Raw genomic sequence first — 22,087 nt, 5'->3', positions numbered from 1 at the left:
CTAGTTGCTGTAATCTTTATGAAATTGACATTTAATGGCATTGTTTACCACATTTGGGCGCGGATTTCTTACCAAAAGTGCGCAAAAGCGACACAAAAAATAAGCTACATGGTGATATTTTAGTTTCATGTGCCTAGTGTAAATAGACCGATACCATAGCCACGCCCACCTCCGTCAAAACGTAGAAATGCAAAATTAAACATAAAAATGCAAATAATTGACGGACATGCAGTCAGTCTCTCATTGGTCGAACCGATAATTGTGATGGACAGTCAGGATCGGTCTATTAGTGCTTGGATTTTCTATCAGTTCTCACAACACAACGACATAGTATCTTTGCTCCTTGAATGTTGATATGTATTTGTACAGTTTTATTGAAATTGGAGTTTCTTATTCAAGTTTCAAGCCTCATAAAATGCTCTGGATGCCTTTAAGTAAATACAAGTCGGGATCGTATAAAGCTTAGAACCCCTGTACACCCCTGTATACGAAGAATTAACAATGAGATACAGCACCTGGAGGATTAATAGTGGATCCGTACGGTGCTAGATTGGTTTTGTTATAGCCTTCGTCATTGTCTTGGTCATAGTGATAGGCGGTGTCATGAACAACTATAGCTATGATCCGTCCCTGTAGCAAAACGGGAGTAAAGGTCATCCCGTCATCGGCAAGTTTCAACTATTGTTTTTTTATTTAAAACATTCTTATCGTTGATATTTCATTTGTGTCTGCATGCGATATAACATGTTATTGCAGAAACGGCAATCGGAAACGATATGCTTGTTAAAATGATCCTGATGCTAAGTTAAGTATGGGACGAAGTCCTTTTGAGAAACAGGAGGTCCAAAGTTTAATTAAGTATTTGTAATACGTAAAGAAAACTATAGCCACAAATGTTGTTTACACATCCACTACACATGCCAGCAGAAAAGAACTGCAAACTGAGCTCAAATCATTTAGAAATAGATGACTTACAGACTTGTTACTATTTTGCTCCAATGGTAACAAACCTGCTCCACTGATTTACGTTTTGAAAAAAATCATCTAAAAATAGTGTAAAAAGGTAAAGACCTTCTTGTAGGAGAACCGGGGCCCGGCCGGGCTATTTGCGGGAACGGAAAATGAAAATGTATGTCAAGAAGTATACACAAATTATACTTATGATTGATATTCTTTATGTTTGTGTGCTTTGTTATCTTTTATGCCATACTTCTCGTTACCATAAACTGCCCTGTCAGGCCCCGGTTTGGGAATATGACCGTAGCATATCTCGACTAAGATTACCTCTGCAACGCCTTCCAGAAAGGTCTTCATTTGTTCTGGGACTGTAGCAGCGGTATAATAGGTGTTGAAAACAGCCTTGTCTACAACTTCTCCGGTCCGCTCATTCAAAATGAACACTCGATGCCCTGTTGTCGGATCTGATGTTATAAAAGAAATGGATGCTCAATATTCATCGTGCGTTTTTCTTAATTTTTAGCCATTTGGACGATTGAGGATTTTTGTCAACAAAAAATAGCGGATGCTTATAACTTGTTTCAAATTGGATTAAATGTCCTTCGGGATTGATTCATTCTAATTCAAAATTAACAGTCCCTATGGTTGGGAAAATAACATAAAAACTCTTCATCAAGGTGCTATAATTATCTCCATGAAAAATGGAGATATGGTTTTTCTAAAAGCACTAAGCAAAACAATTCCCCTGACTGGCATACTCACCACCATGATCAATTGTGCTCTGTTGTCCATTACTGACGATATAACTGTCGCTCCCCCCATAACCCGGATCATTGTATGCATATGACTGTGCCATCACGGTGAAAACTGTTGTGGCTGTTAAACAACAAGAGTTTCTGTCAATTTAGTATAACACGTATACCAGGGAAAGCCACCAGGAGGCCTATAATCGACATTGACAATAATTTTCTTAATTAAGACTTGCAATAGAAATAAAATGTTGTATCTAAAATTTTTCCTTAATTAAGATAGCGAAAAATACGTCTACGATATACGTGTATTTACATTAAAACGATATCGTTTTACGTAATATGATATCGTCTCGGGACTGAAATATCGTTATATTGCGTTATACGCGTTATACGTAAATCGATATTGTTATCTCCATGAAAAATGGAGATATAGTTTTGGGTGTGTCTGTCTGTCTGTCTGTCTGTCTGTCTGTCTGTCTGTCTGTTTGTTTGTTTGTCTGTCTGTCTGTTTGTGTTTCCGGACTACTGTAGTCAGCATAACTCAAGAACCTCTTGATGGATTACGATGATATTTGGTATGTGGGCAGGTGTTGTGAAGCCGAAATTCAAGGTCGATTTTGGCCACCCTGTTATGTGACCTTGGTACTGCAGCAGAAATTCCATTTTTGTATCTCTTGACCTGGACGTGCTATGGTCTTAATTTTTTGGTGGCAGATAGCTTGTGGTGTAATGAAGAAGTGGTGTGGGTTTGGGCCCCCTAGCAGCTTGCTCTGGAACTGCAGGGGCGTTATTTTGAAAATCTTCTAAGGAGAATAAGTGAACAAAGGAACGACGGATTTCCATCATATTTGGTATGCGGGTAGCTTAGACAGAGATGTTCACAATGAAGTGCAAATTATGCTTATTGGGACTTAATTTGCATAGCTAATGAGGAAAATCTATATTTTCAGTGTTTTCCATTATAAGACTCAAATACATGTAACATATGTAGTTTATGGAAAGTGGAGCATCAACAGATACCAATTATGCAAATGAATTCCAAATTTGCATAATTAATGCAAAAATACCAAAATTCATCTAATTGTAAAATTATATGACTGTCAATATTGTAACCTCTGTAAGTAAGATAAAGGTGTTTATGATTAAGCATATATTATGTAAATGTGTAAGTCATAAGATAAATAGAGTTGTTCATGGAGATATGAGGTCGCGGACCTCTTGTTTTAATAGTAAAAATACTTATATCATAGACGTATTTTCGTTATTTCAAAGTACGTTTTTTGATACGATATTTTGACACGGAAATGGTGCCATAATGTGTGTGTGTGTGTGTGTTTGTGTGTGTGTGTGTATGTATGTATGTATGTGTGTGTGTGTGTATGTATGTGTGAATGTGTGTATGTGTATGTGTGTGTGATTATGTGTGTGTGATTATGTGTGTGTGATATTATGTGTGTGTGTGTGATTATGTGTGTGCGTGTGTGTGTGTGTATGTATGTATGAATGTGTTAATGTGTGCATTTGTGCGTGCGCGTGTGTGTGAGTGTAGAGTAAAGAACATGTGTCCTTACGATTGGTAAGCGTTATTGTTTTTAGTAAAGAGATGAGTGGAAGCTACACGGATAACTGATATCGTCCTACCCGAGGCGCACAACAGAACCTCCATCCTCATGCTGGGATGTCCATAGAACGTCAGCGGGAGGAACCGAACAAACCTCGCCGTGACCGGTGGAACAAGGAGGTGTCGAACTTCAGTGTCCCTGTCGGTGTTGCCTACAAACACCTAACAAGTCGGGGGAAAAATACAAAGTACAAAGTAAATCAATGCAGATATTTTCATCAAAAACGTTCTTAATCCACCACAAGTTGTTGACACGGCGGATTTTACATAGATTTCTTATTGGAAAGAAGTGATACCGGATTCGGAGGTTGGAATCAATGTTGTTACAGACTTGTGTTCGAAAACTCCCTCAACTTCTGGCGCATTCCGCATTGAAATGTATGTTTCTCGGGGTGGGTATGACATACATGAAAATTAATACAACACGGTGTTTTCCAAATCACCCTCGGTCCAAACCCTACCCGCGGTCAGGCTGGCACCTCGGGTGATACGGAATACCCCGTGTTGTATTCTATATTGTACAAATTGGTACTATAAGTTGACCTTGTCCTGTCCATGTTCCGAGTAAGTGTCCCACACATCGCCATTAGAGCTGAACGTTAGTTTGTAGCTGGTCACCCATTGGTGCATATCAGATCTTCCTTGTGTGATTACACCTGCTATACTGGTCAGATTGTTCAGATCAACCTATGGTGCCAAATTTAAAAAAAAAACAAAAAAAACAAGAAGGACGTGCGTTACCAGTAGAAATGTAACATTTGCAAGAAAATACATAATTATTACCTTCACAAATTACTGCTCTGTATATTCATGTATGGTAACCAGCGCTCTCTGTCCTGTCACTTGCTACATATTCGAACACCCCAGGGTGGCTTCTACTTAACGAGTAACCATGCTGACAGCCATTGACCTTACTTGTTTGGAGCGAAAATAAGAAGACGATGAAGAGGAGGAATAGTAGAGAAAGTGAAGCAAAAATGATATTTTGTCAGTTGAGCAAAAACAGTTTTACGCTTTGCGGATTCCTAGCTCAGAAATATGACACCAGATATGACGCAGAAAATGTATCACGTTTGGCAGGAACACAAGTATGTATTTTTCCCTTCCGGGAAGGCTAGATAACCAATTACAAACAAATTTGTGGTGGTAATCATACTGATATGAATCGACGCATAAACCAAAAATGGACACAGAGCTCCCGCCATTTCCATTACCTGAAGCCAATGTCCTGCGCTCCAATCCGCAGCGCACCATCCTGCCGCAAAGTCATGGCCCTGATACCCAGGTGTTAGTTGAGAGTTTAAACGCGCTTTCGCCGTGGAGCAGCTATGGTGAGTGGCAGAAGCAGTGATCGTTGCTGCAGCACTTGCTGTGCTACACGACTCTACCCTACATGGCCCTACAAGAAACATTTCAAGAAACAGGCACACATTGTGAATGCTTTCGAAAAAAGCAACAGAAAACTCAATTTCAAACATAATTCTTCAACTACGATTACAACGATTAGGAGAATCATGTGGCCTCTAAGCCTATGGAAAGCCTTACCTTCACATGTTGGTGAATTTCCGCTCCAGGTCCCGCCTGACTGGCAGGTGAGTGAAGTAGAGCCAACCAGGCTGTATCCTGCGTCACACGTGAAGTTGGTCACGCGGCCTCCGGAGGAGTAAGAGACGCTCACGTTGCCGTTTGTAGGGGGGCACAGGTCGGGACAGTGGCCAGCTTTGAACGAATGAAAAGGAAACATACATACATTTTTTTCCTTTAATTTTCTGAGACAGAATTCGAGCTTCATAGCCGAATTCAAAGAAGATTTAGGAGACGTCACGCCTCCATAATAAACGATCTGAACCTTCATCTTCCCAGGACCTTCCCACCTACCAAACATTATGGCAATCCAACCATAGCTTCTTAGGTTTTTGGCGGCCAAACTATCCGGAAACACAGCAAGCACAACTGCATACACAAACAGAGACACACACGGCGACAGACAGAAACACCTAAAGTAAGACTTCGAAGATCTCGTACCTCCGTGAAAGACCTGAAGCCTTGCCCCTTTACCGACAACATTAAGTACCCGTTCATGTTTGTGTGATTGTGTGTATGTGTGTGTGCCTATGTATGTGTGTGTGTGTGTGAGTGTGTGTGTGTGTGAGAGAGACTGTGTGTGTGATTATATGTGTGTGTGTGATTATGTGTGTGTGTGCATGTGTGCATGTGTGTGCATGTGCATGTGTGCATGTGTGTGTGTGATTATGTGTGTGTGATTATGTGTGTGCGTGCATGTGTGCATGTGTGTGTTTGTGTGTGATTATGTCTGTGTGTGCATGTGTGTGCATGTGTGTGATTATGTCTGTGTGAATGTGTGCATGTGCATGTGTGTGTTTGTGTGTGTGTGTGTGTGTGTGTGTGTGTGTGTGTGTGTGTGTGTGTGTGAGTGTGTGTAGAGTAAAGAACGTCTCCTTATGATTGGTGAGCGTTATTTCCTAAGTAAAGAGATCAGTGGAGGCTACACGGATAACTTTGATATCGTCCTACCCGAGGCGCACAACAGCACCTCCATCCTCATGCTGGGATATCCATTCCACGTCAGCGGGAGGAACCGAACAAACCTCGCCGCGACAGGTGGAACAAGGAGGTGTTGAACTTCAGAGTCCCTGTCGGTGTTGCCTTCAAACACCTATCAAGTCGAGGAAAAATCAAAAGTACACAAATCAACCTTGTTCTCATGTTCCTTTGCGGGACATATATGGAGATTACCCGTGCACAGAACAACGAAGACCGCCATGACTTGGAAACCCGAATGTACACGACCTTAGATCACTCCCAGACGAACACTTCAAAATACAACAAAGTTGTGGGAGGATCTAAGGTCCAATGTAAAGTCAATCAATCAAAGCAGATATTTTTATCAAATAAGTTCTCAATCCTCCACAAGTTCTTGACACGGCAGATTTTACATAGACGTTTTATTGGAAAGCAGTATTGTTTTTCTGTATCTAAGTCACAACTAAATGATTGGCACTGATAACATTGCATTCGGAAAGACAATAAATTCTACAAACAACCAATCTTACTCATCAAATATAAACCTGGTATAAACTGTACGATAACATTTTCATATAAATCAAAAGAGCATACTTTTATTTACAGATCATGGTACATTTGTGTTGCCATAACTAAAATATCCAAGACACATTTTCACCAAGATATGCATCTGTTAAAATCTCAGCGTCTTTATAACGTTTGAAATTACTTGTCTTAACTAATAAAGAGGAAAAAATAATTGCATGCGCAGAGACAAAATAACACAAATAACTTTTAGCATCTTCACCCTTTAGCCTTTACGGTAACGTATAAATGTACAGATTGATACTATGAGTGAGATAACGTGTGCCTACAACCTTTTCCTGTCCATGTTGGGAGTATGTGTCCCACACGACGCCGTCACAGCTGAACGTTAGTTTGTAGCTGGTCACCCATTGGGGGTAGTCACCTCGTGCTTGTGTGATTACACCTGCTACACTGGTCAGTGATTTCAGATCAACCTACGGTGCCCGATTCATAAAAAGACAATAAGAACGTACGTTACCACTAGAAATGTAACATTTGCAAGCAAAAATACATAATGTTTATCTTCACATGGTCTAGCTTAACAAACAACTTCTATGTTTTATTTTCATTCAATACATTTTTTTTCATATGATGACCAGACCCTCCAGCTCTGTCCTGCCACTTGCTACATCATGTAATCGAACACCACAGGGTGTCTGCTACTTTATCAGTAACCATGGTGACAGACGGCTGGTTCTTGTCATCAACCTTACTTGTTTGGAACAGAAAAACAAGACGGGAGAATAGTAGAAGAAACATAGCAAAACAATATGTTTCCCTTCCGTAAACAAACCCTTTAAGGTAAAGAAAACAATGTAGATGTAGCTTATAAACAAATATGTGGTGGTAGTCATACTAATAAGAATAGACGAACGAACCAAAGATAGACACTGAACTCCTGCCATTGCCGCATGAGACGAATATGTTACGGTTAAAGGAACAGACAACCCAAGAGGAGAGTGTTCTAGTTCTGCTTATAATATTTTTTTCTGAATCCAAGAACGTAATTGTATTGGCAAGTTGACCTTGTAACTGGACTGGGCAGCAGTCGTATCATACATCATTGATATTCTGATTACCCCCCGAGCACCCTTAAAATTATTTACAGGCAGGTGTAACATTTTATATCATATCCCCATCATGATTCACGCCCCATAGGTCTGCATGAAGGGGCACTACTCAATTTCTGGATTATAAATGGTTCATCTATTTGTTCATCTGTGAATAATTTTCTCAAATTTGGCTGAATTTGTATCCATGAATATGTGGTATTTTACCAAATAACACCCGCTTCTTGGGTTGTCTGTGCCTTTAAGCTAGTGCATAGATTATACCTGAAGCCAATGTCCAGGTTGAGAATCTTCGGCGCACCATCCACCGATCGGTTGGGAGTTTAAACGTGCTTTCTCTAGGGAGCAGTGACCGTGAGTGGTAGAAGCAGTGATCGTCGCATTTTCCATGCCCGACGGCAGCAAACTGCATGTCTCTACAAGAAACATTTCAAGAAAAAGACACACTTTGAGAAAGCTTTCGAATTCAGCAACAGAAAACGCGCACATAATTGTACCATGACTTTTAAAAGAACCTTAGACAACAGTGCTCAAGTTGCATTAGTGCTTCGACGACGTCTGGCCACTACGTATGTATGATCCTACAACGTTACTATATATAGCTTGCGCTAGTATCAGTAGCAATAAACTGTGTGCTTATAACGAATACCTTCATCCATCTGACAGATAAATCCTCTGGCGTGTCTGGAGGCTGCATCAGTCCAGTCTTGATAGCCTTGCCGCAGCATGACATAGTCTTCTCCACCGTTATTGTTTGGCTCACCGGCAGCCCAGTTTGAATAGCCGGTGGACGCTAGGGTGCTGCCGTCCGCAAATACCCACTGGCCTTCGTTGTCGACGTCAGTTAACCCGATCCAGCCTGCTCCGTTTACCAGAGTGGCGAGAAAAGCGTTGGTCTCGCTGTCTTTCGGCATGGCCAACAGTCCCCCGTCCGCGGCACACGTCTGGTTAGCCTCATCGTACGTCTTCAGCTCAGCAAAGTCCTTGTAGCAAACTCCGTTAAAACTAACGTAGCCTGATAGTGGGCAACCTGTAGAAAATGTCATGAGAATGTTTAACTCACCGGAGCATGACTTGTGTAAAAGACATCGGCTATACTTGCAACTGTCGACTACCTAGCAAAGGTCACTGAAAAACGTGTATCACCACTGCGACCCTACATTTTATAGCTTGCTCAACGAATTTCATTATGAAGAAGTCTTTTTACATTTTCTAAAAACAGTTCTTGTCTTTTTAGTCATACTTTTGCATCGTGCATCATATTCCTGTTATAAGATCAAAGGTTACACAAATCTAAATCTGGTCGCTGAACGGTCGCTCAGCGATCGCCGCCTAACGAATAATTCTTGTTCCATCAACCGACACGTCCATGGCATCAATTATTCATAAGAGAGACATCTTTTACGAGCTGCCTCTTTACAAGACAAGATGCGTTTTTTCTTTGTGATGATTATGTTTATAGGGATGTAACCATGAAAACATTGACGTCAAACGTAGCCTTAAACGACCTCTGTTTATCAACATCTACTACATTCCTGCTCGCGTGAAGATTAACGCTATGCGCAATCGCAATGCACGGAATATGTGATGTGTTTTTTCAGGTCTTCTCTAGAAAATATGGGTATGAGAAGAATAGAATAGAGTGCTTCACCTTAAGAGTGTGAATAAAAACACTATTTATCAATATATATCGCGGTACCATTTTCAAATGGTGCTGCTGATCGTTTTAAAGGTGATAGCATCGCTTTACTGATTGAAATATTTTACTTCTACGAAAAAGTCACGTTCTTGGGTCTATACGTGACGTCTTGGGGGTCAATGCGTCACGTATGCCAGGCCTACGTCACGTATGGCAAAACGCACGAATACGTGACGTATATATGGTTCTGAAATTTCCGTGTCAAAATTACGTACATTAAAGTACGTTTTCGGGGTCCATACGTCACGTATTCGAGATGGCATACTTATCCCGGCAAAGTTTATGTCAGTCATTTGCACAAATAAACATATTTTCTTACACGGGTAATATTGAGCAAATTCACTTCCTTTTGTTATCTACACCCTTTACCGGAGTCTGACCTGTAATCTTGTAGACCTCATTTGCCCACATCCCGCCTTCGCCGTCCGCTGCACAGCCTGTGGAAGGTCCGTGCTTGTTGTAGGTCTTGAGCCCATCAGCCACCGCAGCTTAATTGGTCCTGTATCTGGTTTCTTAGTGTGCGCCTGCGCGAGAATACCCTCGCGAGATTACACTGCGTGATACTGCGAGATCTTGTTACCTAGTACTTAGCAACCAGTATTTACTGTGTGTAACTAGGGTCTTTGGGGAGGTTTGGGCCATTAATCAAGCCCAAATCAGCTGTCTTTTAAGAATGTAACCTCTTGCCTGTGAAACATGTGTGCACCTTTGGGGATATCACTAGCTTACTCACAGATATTGGGGTCACCGCCTGACTGGCATACCAACGGCATAAGGCTTACTTCACTCTTTTTAACTCATCTTTTCACCTTTTTATCCAGTTTCTACACGGTAACCTTTCTATTTCTTATCAATCTCATACTTATTCCTGCTTACTGCCATAGTTCCTTTCAACCCTGTACATTTCCTTTTCCTCCCATCCGTCATCGAAAATGCCTGCTTCTAACATGTGGGTTGCAATGATCTGAGTGTCCAGTATGTAGGTTACACCTCAAATTGGTCTTAAAATATCATTAAACTGCAGAAAACAGTATAAAACAGTGTTTATATGCAAACATAATATTATTGGCAGTAATACAGGCCAACTCGGGCGTTTTTTTCTGTATAAATTTTCTATATTCTGGTCACATAGAGTAAATGCTGACACCCAGCACCCCCCACCCCACCCACTCACCACATGGCTGTTCACAAGGCATAGTCATATTACTTTCTGTGTGTATTTTGGTATTTTCTATAGATGTTGTTGTTCTTATTCAACCTTCCAGCATGTCTGCAAACCTAGGGCTATTAGATCATATCCAAAATTTATCAAAGCTTTGTCGGTTCTGTGGAGAGTCTGTCCTGAAAAAGGATGACAAAGAGAAAAACAACAAACCCTTCCCTTGTATTGAATATGCTCAAGAAATCTCTAAGGTTTGGCGGGTTGATGTGCATCGAGACAGGAGTTACCAGCATCCCCCATCCTTCTGTCAGCGATGCCGGATGAAATTGTACAAACCACCTACAGTACACCCCCCAACACGTGTGTCATGGTACAAGCACAACTTTGGCCAAGCTTGTATGCACTGTGAAAAAGTTTTGTCACTGGCCAAGGGGGGTAGACCAAAAAAAAAACGAAAGCCTGGAAGACCAAAGATGCAGACAGCTGAAAAGGGGGACAAGGTTGAACAAGAGCCAAGTACTAGTCATGGAAATGTATCAAAAGAGATATTCAATACATTGCCTGACATGCTGGAGGACCATCCGTTTGATGAGAATAGATTTGAGCCCATTTGTAACCTCAATGCATACAAATGTGGTATCTGCCAGTCCTTCCTGTACCTACCTGTGGAAACACCATGCGGTCATATTTTCTGTTTTGAGTGCATCAGTAAGTCGTTTCAGCTGGCAAATACCAATAGCATTGACTGTTCAATGTGTAAAACACAGGTAACACCAAGTCAGGTAAAACCAGTCTATAGAAACTGGCTGTCGTGTTACACCCAGTTAACATTTTCTTGCAAAAACTGTACTACTCAACTGAGGTTAGAGCAACTTAAACACCACACTGATTGCACCTCAAAACAGGAAACCACAGAGGACCCCCCTCCCCCTTCGGTTACTAGCGCACAACCTGTCAAGGTTATCATTGTTGTGCCCCCTACTGCAACTCAAGGGCCCCTTTTACCAGCTAACCCCCCCATTTCCAATAACAGCATAGTTCAAACACCTCCCCACACCATACCATCTTCAGCTTCTACCAACACCCCTATAGCTTCTACATCTAGCCATACTATGCCTTCCACAAGTTATGGTAAGGTCACCGTCAACCTTAATGACGAAGGTCCATTAACCGCAGACCAGGAGGATGTTTTGACCTCTTTTGTTCGCCGGAAAATGGCAGAGGCTCCTGACAAAAGGAGCGTGCAGGTCAAAACTGGAGGACAGGTATGAAGCAGACATTTCATGTTTCTCATCTCAATTCTTATATTCAACATGACAATCAGAAACTTTTATCTTTTACTACAGAGACTACATCACTAAACAAAGATGTGCATAAATAAATTTTATGTACATTTAAGAAAACAGCAAAACAAACAGCACATGAACATACATTGTCATCAGTTGACGTACATTTGTAACTTAGTTAAATACATTGCATAGTTGTCGTATGTAATAAGAAAAACCGCCTTTCCTTTGAACATCTTGATGGCAACACTTTTTTTTTCATTTTCTAGCCCTTAAATCTAGTTCATATACCAAAGCCTAGGAAGAGATCTAGTGAGACAACACCCTCCACTCAAAGAAAACAAGCCAAGTTGATGCAGGGTGTGAGGGACAAGGCCAGTGGTAATGATTCCGCATCTCTGCTGAAGGCCGAGCTCCAGCTTCATCCTCGTCACGAGCTTCAGCGATTGCTGCAGGAGTTGGAGCTTGACAAGATCGTTGTCCCACATGGGCACCTGCTGGCGGCAAAAGTGGGCATGGGCATGAACTGGAGCCAACTAAGAAAACTTAAAAGGTATATTGTTGGCATTGAGAACATTTTGTTTTTTTTAGCTTTGTTTGCTACACTTTTTAAAAATCCAACACATGCATATATTACCTAAAACCATGTAACTATTTTGTATAAGGTGGCTGAAACAGTATGGGGTCAAGATGGAGAGTGAGGCCATATCAAGGAAGCTTGCAGCAGAGATGCTTTCTGGATTCAAAGTGGAGGCAGAAAACCTACCATTTTCTGTCAAGGGAGACAAAGAATCCACAGTGAAGCTCCTGCCCTGTGCATATGTGACCTCCCTCAGAGATGCCATCTACGACTACCTGGAGAGGAGCAATACAGCAAAGTAAGGAACTGTCCTTTTCATTTCAACAATCACTGAATAAGGTGAGATTAAAGCTGTAACAGGGTCGACCGTCTAAACTTTCTGACATATATTTTTCTCCTTTACAATTACAGCAGCCTTATCTGGCATGACAAGACCATACCAGAGGGGGAGATCTGGATCAAGGTTGGGGGGGATCATGGCGGGGGGACATTTAAAATGGCCTTTCAGATCCTGAACAAAACGTCCCCAAACTCACAGACGAACACCACTGTCTTTTGCATTTTTGATGCAAAAGACACCAGAGAAAACCTTACACTTGCAACCGGCCGGTATGCTCAGGAACTGAAGGACCTTCAAGTTTCAAAGTGGAGGTAAGTTGAATCATAGTTCTGATATGATTTTGACAGACACAAGACAATTTTTCTTTCAAATGTACAAAACTAAGTTGCATCTTACAAGCTCAATTCCTAAAAATCCTTTTGCAGGAGCAAAGATGGGAAGGAGTTCCAGCTAAGGGTGTTTGGAGCAGGGGATTATGCGTACCTGTGTCTCTGGTACGGGTTGTCTGGTGCTTGTGGTAAGTACCTTTTGATTACTCAATTCAACATATTCGTCACTTAACTATGTCTACCTATCACTAAGCAACGGTTACTAGATTTTGCCTCTAAGTTTGTCTTGTTTCACATCTACCACAGGCTCCCACCCTTGTTTGTGGTGCCACATAAAGCTGGATGAGCTGAAAGACAAAGACGACAGGCGTTTGCACATCCCTCCCAGGACCCTGGAGAGCCTCGCGGAAGATCACCGCAAGTTCATCACTGTTGGCAAGGGCAAACTGAAGGACGCCAAACACTACAACAATGCAGTTTGCCCAGTGATGTATGCAGTGCCCATAGAACAGGCAAGTTAATCATTAGATATTTAATTTACTATAATAACATAATAACATCTATTCCCTGCCATGGGCATAGCACACAATCAAACTAACTGTCCTATATATTTTTTCACAGGTAGTGATACCTGGCCTGCACATTAGTCTAGGTGTCTACCTGAAACTTTTCAACCTTTTTGAGGCCGAGTTGCAGGACATTGATCTAAAAATCCAGTCCTGCACAGCTAATGCCTTCAAGGAAGGTGAGGCAACAAGGGAGGAAATCCTCTCCGATCAGCACTTGGCAAGGTTTAAAGGTTACCTTGATGCCATTGATGAAGCCCGGGCTTTCGACCACCAGGCAGAGGCCCTGGAAGAGGAGATCGAAGAACAGGAATGCAACAAGCTGGCTTGGCTGGCCTACAGCGATGGTGCGGATGACTCTATGGCCGAGGAAATCTTCACTGAGGCCTGCAGCATGATCGAGGACCTGACTCAGAGGAAGGAAACTTTGGTAAGTACACCCTGCCATAATTTTGACTTAAGCTATGGGCTGGGGTTCCTATGTGAGCAGGGTCTTCACTCTACATGTAAGAGGGAAAATTAGAGTGTGTGTATTATATAAGCCTGGTCCAGTAATCACTCAATGTCTAACTGACATGTTCATTATTACGTCTCCATGCAGAGGGAAAAGGCCGAGAACATCAGAAAACGGACCTCTGTGAAGATCGGGCAGGGTCCGTTGACATCAGAACTCGACATTGTGCTTAATAAGTACCGGGTACGGAGGCAGGCCTACCACAGCAACTCGTTCATTGGAAACCATGTGCACAGAATGCTAAAGGCAAGTATATTATAATTTCATACATCCTTGCTCTTGTTTTTAGGCATGACAAACCTGTAGTTATATCTAAATTAGTTGACAATGACATAATGTCTAATCTCCTGGGGTGATGTTTTGTTCATTTACACAGGATGATGCCATAGAAGGCCTTACCTCTTCTGTGAAAACCACCATCAACAGCATCATGGGAAATTCCGATAATCTACCAATATCACTTATGCCATTGGTAACAGCAACCGCTGAGAAGTACAAACAGCTTTTCACGCTGTTTGCACAATGTCATAAGCGATACTCCAGAAGTGAACCCATGAATGAGGAGGCAGTCAATGAGCTGGGTAAGGTTCTACTCAAATTCTACATGTTCATTAACATATGATTGAATTCAGCTTAGTTCATTTATAACACAGTAATCTTCAAACATTGACATGTATTACTATTGTTTTTCCAGCCCGTGCTATCACATCATTCATGGCATTCTACCGTGAACGTGTGCCAAACGGTACGGTACCTGTAAAGATGCACATGTTAGAAGACCACGTCGTGCCGTGCATTCGGCGCTGGGGCTTCGGGCTGGGCTTCCTTGGAGAGCAGGGTCTGGAACAAGTCCACGCCTTGTTCAACTCCATCTCCAGGACAACCTGTGGCGTGGCAGATCCCGTGGCCAGGCTCAAGTCTAGCCTTAAGGAACACCTCATCGGTGTTAGCCCCGATCACAAGGGTGGTGTCCCTGAACCTGTCCCAAGGAAAAAGAAAGACTAAATGTTAACTACTATTATATTATCATTTGATAAAAACTTTTTGTACATTGTATACAGATCTGGTAGTAGACAATACTGTACAAGAAACAGCACATTTGATAATTTAATCATATTAATAATTATCAGCATAGCCAAAGTGCCATAAAGACTAAGTGAAATGTAAGCATTATATAATATTTCCACAATTGTAATTTGTATACAAGGACATTATCTTTGAGACCTAACCAACTACATTGTTTAAGAGAAGGAAATACCATGACAATGTAAAATACTAGACTAGTAGTACTGTTACTTATATTCTAACTCCATGATTATCCTTTTGTATCACATAGGGACACATGAGGTCTGACTGAGTGTTTAAAAAATGCAATTGTATAAAATCATGTGTCTTATATGTTCTGTTATTCTGATATATATTTGCACAGACATGCATATATATGACAGTATATCAAACTGAAGTTAAAATATAAATACAACTAAAACAGACTATTAAACTCCATCTTAATGGACAAAATATACAGGAACAGAGTATTTGATCTCAGAAAATTGTAAAGTTTATCTTCAACCTGTGCATTGAATTTTACTGGGGGGGGGGGCGATACTGCTATGGGGTGAACGATAGCGTTTTAACAACACTTGGCCTTCTAATCGACCAAAACAACTTCTTCTGACGTAAATTCACAAGCTAATTTTGATCTAAGGCAAAATATTGCAGTATTATGGGGCAAAATACAGTATAAGGATTATGCAAATTAGGCAATATGGCCGAAAAATCGGGAAAACCTACCTTTTTTCCACGTCCTCCAGCGCTGCACACAAAAATACATTGTTGACAAGCTGCCCCCTAGTCGGATTACGATCGATCCAACTGACTATTTTCGGTGTTTTCGTAGATTCAAAAACAGGGGAAGCCGTCAAAATCTCATCCTCAACTTTGTACTTCCTTCGGCACTTCTTCATACCGACCCCGCACTTTCAAACCCGCCGATTTCAGAAATTTTTGGTCGGAAACGCGAGTAAACAGCTCCGAACGGAAGCTAAGAAAGATGGCTGCCCCTTCCACCAGAATGAAGGGACCTCGTGACTAAAATTGCGGTCTATGATTGGTTGAAATCGGTAGAGTCAGTTCAAAACCTGCAGTGTACCCACGCGTCCGCATGGTGGCGCAGGCAGACTTGTACCTCATTATAATAGCATTACATCATCTGGAATCTCGCGCTTGCGCAAACTAAGGCGCTGAACACAAACCGCGGTGCAGCAGAGCCGAAACACTCTCCGCTTGCCTGTACTGCAAACACGGTGAAACCACGAGAACGTGCTACCTGGTAACACTTCTCAATAGCGTTGACCCGTTCCCGGTAGTTGCTGCCACCTAGACGTGGATCTGTCCCCTCGAGTGTCGGAATGGCACGGTCACCAGTGTCCCTCCAGCAACCCAAGCTGGTGTACCCATGCCTTTCTGTATGAGGGAGGAGCTTGAGCTATTACTGTAATCGCCGAATATATTTAACGTTTGTTACCTCCATGGAAAATGGACGTAACGGGGAGGGCCTTAACATAATACGTTCTTGAAACGCTTGAACTCACGGCGCTGCTAGCTATAGTTGCCAGAAATTGGTCAGGTTTTGAATGAATAAAGTTTGGACACATTAATCTTCCTCCGAATCCCCTTCCAAGGTACCAACAGCATGAAAAAGCGTCGTTTCGGCTACCGGACTATTTTGGGGCATGGGCGGGCCCCGGGATTTTCTTAAACTTGAAGTTAAAATGAACCCGGGACCCTGTAACAAATAGACCACAAATTGATAATGAATTAAAAAAGATTATTATTATTTCCCTGATCTCCCTTTAGAATGGAACAGTGGCGCTCCTCCATCCTGTTCTAATCCCAGCTCCATTCTGTTGATTTTCAAAGTTAGGGTGTTTCTTACTATAAAGCCCGTAATTTTGCTCAAAACTAAAAACTGTATTGATTGCAGACAAGATGTAAACCTGAAGTTGCAAGAAATGACTTCCATTTGTGTCTGGAAAAGGCAAATCAAAGCTATCCCCTCGACGGGTGAGTGTCCCCCCATCCTGCTCTATATTTCTGGGGAGATTCTAATCGTGAGAACAGTAATCCCTTGTGTAATAATTCCATATTACTTCCACAGGTTGGTGCACTTGCACTCCAAGTTCCATCAGCTTGACAGGTTAGTGAAGAGGCACCATGTAGAATGTATCCCTGGATACACATGAAGGTGAGAACTTCATCGTACGAGTTGGAACCGCTCACTGCGCCGTTTGCAGGGGGGTCCAGCATGGGACACTGCAGAACTGTGAACAAAATGGTAAAGTTGTTTGTTTAATTTGACTACAAGAGCATGTTAATGAAGCGATAAAAACATCATTTCAGGTAAAATCATAACAATGAAATTAAATTGTAAACTATGATGATGCAATCTATAGTGATCCTTCAAGCAGGTTTGGCGTTATTTGAATCATTAATCCGGAGACACTCTATCTTGCAGTGAAATTACAAAAGAAGGAAATGTTGCGAACTAGAAAGAAAACTACATTGAGTCAGCGTGAAAACATGGATTGGCCTGATGTAAGCGTGTTGCTTAGCCCCAGGAAGCAAATTTTGTGGATGACATCAGCTCATTTTCGCCTGATTTTAAAGAAAAAAATGAGAAATTTTCCCCCCCTCAGAGATGGGTAACATATTACCAAAGAAAGGACCAAAATGGGAAACTATGTTGTGGTAGGCAGACATGTCAGGAGTCCAAAAAGTCCGATTCAAGCAATTTTCGTACGGTGGAAGATTTCGCCAATTCAAACAATGCCGCCATATTGGTTTCTGATGACGTCAATTTAGGAACTGACCACTTCAAATTAGGGGTTTACGCAGGCCTACAAAATTGACCAATTTTTCTTTTTTTAACCAAATCTGAAAGTCGGCACCCTGCACTGCCTACGTTTTCCAAGAAAAGGGCTTCTACAAGTATTTGATAGGCTAAAATACTGTATAAAACTCGGCCCTAGGCGCAAGCATCTATTTCTGTCTTTTGTCTTGTAGGGAAAGACTGTCCACTCCATTCGACAACTACTCTCCCAAATCCCCTACCCAGTTTTCAATTCCTATATATATAGGCCTATGGAAAGCCTTACCTTCACATGTTGGTGAATTTCCACTCCAGGTCCCGCCTGACTGGCAGGTGAGTGAAGTAGAGCCAACCAGGCTGTATCCTGCGTCACACGTGAAGTTGGCCACGCGGCCTCCGAAGGAGGAAGAGAAGCACATGGTGCCGTTTGCAGGGGGGCACAGGTCGGGGCAGTGGCCAGCTTTGAACAAATGAAAATGACATATACATACATTTTTTCTTCAATGAATTGTCTGAGGCAGAATTCGAGCTTCATAGCCGAATTCAAACAAGATTTAGGAGACCTCACGCCTCCATGATAAACGATCTCAACCTTCATCTTCCCAGGACCTTCCCACCTACCAAACATTATGGCAATCCAACCATAGCTTCTTTGGTTTTTGGCGGCCAAACTATCCGGAAACACAGCAAGCACAACTGCATACACAAACAGACACACACACGGCAACAGACAGAAACACCTAAAGTAAGACTTCGAAGATCTCGTACCTCCATGAAAGACCTGGAGCCTTGCCCCTTTACCGACAACATTAAGTACCCGTTCATGTTTGTGTGATTGTGTGTATGTGTGTGTGCCTAGGTATGTGTGTGTGTGTGTGAGTGTGTGTGTCAGTGTGTGTGTGTGTGTGTGTCAGTGATTATGTGTGTGTGTGGTTATGTGTGTGTGATTATGTGTGTGTGTGTGTGTGTGTGTGTGTGTGTGCATGTGCATGTGTGCATGTGTGTGCATGTGATTCTGTGTGTGTGATTCTGTGTGTGTTATTATGTGTGTGTGTGTGTTATTATGTGTGTGTGTGTGATTATGTGTGTGATTATATGTGTGATTATGTGTGTGATTATGTGTGTGATTACGTGTGTTTGTGTGTGTGTGTGATTATGAGTGTAATTATGTGTGTGTGTGTACATCTGTGTGTGTGCATGTGTGCATGTGTGTGTGTGTTTGTGTGTGTAATTATGTCTGTGTGTTTGTGTGCATGTGTGTGATTATGTCTGTGTGAATGTGTGCATGTGCTTGTGTGTGCGTGTGTGTGTGTGTGTGTGTGTGTGTGTGTGTGTGTGAATGTGTGTAGAGTAAATAACATGTCCTCCTATGATTGGTGAGCGTTATTTTCTAAGTAAAGAGATAATTGGAAGCTATGCGGATAACTTTGACATCATCCTACCCGAGGCGCACAGAAGCACCTCCATCCTCATGCTCGGCCAGTCTTGCCACGTCAGCGGGAGGAACCGAACAAACCTCGCCGTGACTGGTGGAACAAGGAGGTGTTGAACTTCAGAGTTACTGTTGGTGTTGCCTACGAACACCTATCAAGTTGGAGAAAAATCAAAAGTACACAAATCAACCTTGTTCTCATGTTCTTTTGCGGGACATATATGGAGATTACCCATGCACAGAACATGGAAACCCGCCATGACTTGGAAACCTGAATGTACACGACCTTAGATCACTCCCAGACGAACACTTCAAAATGGAACAAAGTTGTGGGAGGATCTAAGGTCCAAGGTAAGTAACATCAATTAATGCAGATCTCAATCCACCACAAGTTGTTGACACGGCGGATTTTACATGTTTTATTGGAAAGCAGTATTGTTTTTCTGTATCTAAGTCACAACTAAATGATTGGCACTGATAACATTGCATTCGGAAAGACACTAAATTCTAAAAACTAACCAATCTTACTCATCAAATATAAACCTGGTATAAACTGTACGATAAAATTTTCATATGAATCAAAAGAGCATACTTTTATTTACAGATCATGGTACATTTGTGTTGCCATAACCAAAATATCCAAGACACATTTTCATCAAGAATTGCATCTGTTCAAATTTCAGCGTCTTCATAACGTTTAAAATAACTTGTCTTAACTAATAAAAAGGAAAAAATAATTGCATGTGCAGAGACGAAATAACACACATAACATCTAGCATCTTCACCCTAGGCCTTAGCCTTTACGGTAACGTATAAATGTACAGATTGATACTATGAGATAAAGTGTGCCTACAACCTTTATGGCATCATTTCCGTGTCAAAATTACGTACGTAAAAAACGTCACGTTTTGGGGTTTATACGTGACGTATTGGGGGTCAATACGTCACCTATGAAAGGCCTACGTCACGTATGCCGGAACGTACGGATACGTGACATACATATGGTTTTGCAATTTCCGTGTCAAAATTACCTGCATAAAAAAACGTACGTTTTCGCGTCCAAACGTCACGTATAACAGGTCATACGTCACATAAGGCATTTACGTCACGTACTAAACGTGACATACATATGTCGTGGCATTTTTGGATCAAAATATCGTATCTACGAAGACGTCACGTTTTGTGGTTATATGTTACGCACATAAATGGGTTATGTTAACGTACCAAGTTAACGTAACGTATGTACGCCCTTCAAGTTATTATAACAAGCAACGTTAACATAACATAGTCGTAGTTATCATAACGCATTACGTTAACGTAACATAGTCATTTACGTTATCATAACGCAGAGCGCTAACGTAACGTACACTAGAGTGAACCTCTATAATAGGCGTGTTCTGTTTACGTCATTGGTTTATGTTGTGTATAACGTCTACGATGGACACGTTCTGGTGACGTCATCAGTTTATGTTATGTACCGTGCCGTGTATGATAGACTTTTTCTTGTGACATCATCTGTCTTTATTTTGTAAAAGCCGCAGCATACAATGTATTAGTATGGGTACAAAGTAGTACGGACACAATTTTTGATGCCTGGCTAGAATATCCTATGTGAGAATTAGCCAGGTTTAAACTGTGCCGTGTGCATTCTGTTCGTGTATATTCTAAGTGCGCCATACTACGCGTCAACCCGTTCATTGAGTGCACCCAACGGATCGGCGATTCTCTTGTCGACTGTCCGCATCAAATCGTCGTCCAAATACCCGAAGTTAGCGTACAGTCTTCCTATCCTCTGCCTCGTCTTCGCTCAGACCTGACCACAAGCCCTTTGCGAAATCTTTCGAGCGGCTCTTGAAATGTAAATCCTCCAGGGAACGACGAACTTTCTCGTCCCGGCGCAGAGAATCGTAGTGGACCTCTGAGCGTGCACGTCCGACCCGACACTTGCCAACGCCATGAGGTCCCTTGTGTCCCTTCACGGGTAGAGAACAAGCACGACAGTACTTGGAACCTGCTATGATCCTAGCCTCCGTTGTAGTCCTTTTCCCCGCAGCGTTTTTTTTCCCAATTTTTTTTTTGGGGGGGGGGGGCGCCGCGTATCTGCTTGGGATCCCGTATCCGCCGTGCCCCTGTGTCCGCTATAGACCCTGTGTCTGCTGCTGGGGAAGCAAAAATAAAATTGAAAAAAAAACGCTGCGGGGAAAAGGACTGCAACGGAGGCTACTATGATCCTAGCGCGATGCCGGAAGCGGAGATCTTGTCCTTGAAGGACGAAGACGAACACGAGCTGGAAAAACTTGAAATTTTAGAGAGAACGGACCATGTGGCCGGCACGCGCCCTGTGATCGCCGAGACTGTCGGACGGAAGTGGTCTATGCCGACGAGGGGAACACGTGCTGACCCGCTCAGGACCCGTATGTCGGGGGCGGAGCTTGACCACGGAGACGCCATACTACGCGTCAACCGTTCCATATATGGTGATCAGCCATTGCTTGGAAATCAAGGTGGTCGTGAGCTCGCTGCTTGTGTGGATTACCACCCAGCGGGCCGGGTGAAGGTTTACAGTTCACCATACTTTCTGTAAAGACGCATTGCATTATCAGAATATGAATGTACATGAATGTTATAGCCGACTTGATGGGTAATATATTGGGAAGTATAGTAGAGCATTTTTCATCGATTGTGTAACTATTGTGACATTAGTCCCATTCTCATCCATTTGAAACCTGAAATTGTTTTCTGGCCTTGTTTGGATCTGAAATGTTAAGATTTATGTGGGTTAGGATCACTATGTACTTCA

At 42.1% G+C, this 22,087-nt stretch overlaps 1 protein-coding gene and 1 long non-coding RNA gene across 3 annotated transcripts; one reads left to right on the top strand and one right to left on the bottom strand.

Moving 5' to 3' along the window:
* Window positions 1-11,651: 11,651 nt before the first annotated feature.
* On the bottom strand, window positions 11,652-15,892 carry LOC136428892 (uncharacterized). Of its 2 annotated transcripts, none has more exons than XR_010754666.1 (5): window positions 15,779-15,892; window positions 14,742-14,966; window positions 13,712-13,879; window positions 12,425-12,513; window positions 11,652-12,155 (listed from the first exon to the last, which is right to left on the bottom strand). It is a non-coding gene; the product is annotated as an uncharacterized lncRNA (long non-coding RNA). The 2 variants fall into 2 exon arrangements; XR_010754667.1 differs by having other exon boundaries at window positions 11,652-12,152.
* LOC136428891 (uncharacterized) lies at window positions 12,012-16,036 on the top strand. The gene is made up of 9 exons (XM_066418714.1): window positions 12,012-12,211; window positions 12,324-12,536; window positions 12,650-12,889; window positions 13,004-13,095; window positions 13,214-13,419; window positions 13,529-13,903; window positions 14,075-14,233; window positions 14,364-14,568; window positions 14,682-16,036. Exons 1-9 carry the CDS (start codon window positions 12,012-12,014, stop codon window positions 14,990-14,992), a joined length of 2,001 nt encoding a protein of 666 aa, XP_066274811.1. The 3' UTR covers window positions 14,993-16,036.
* The last annotated feature ends 6,051 nt before the right edge of the window (window positions 16,037-22,087 follow it).

Source organism: Branchiostoma lanceolatum, chromosome 2 (genome assembly GCF_035083965.1).
Source record: "Branchiostoma lanceolatum isolate klBraLanc5 chromosome 2, klBraLanc5.hap2, whole genome shotgun sequence".
Classification (NCBI taxonomy): domain Eukaryota; kingdom Metazoa; phylum Chordata; class Leptocardii; order Amphioxiformes; family Branchiostomatidae; genus Branchiostoma; species Branchiostoma lanceolatum.
This window is presented reverse-complemented; position numbering and strand designations above follow the sequence as displayed.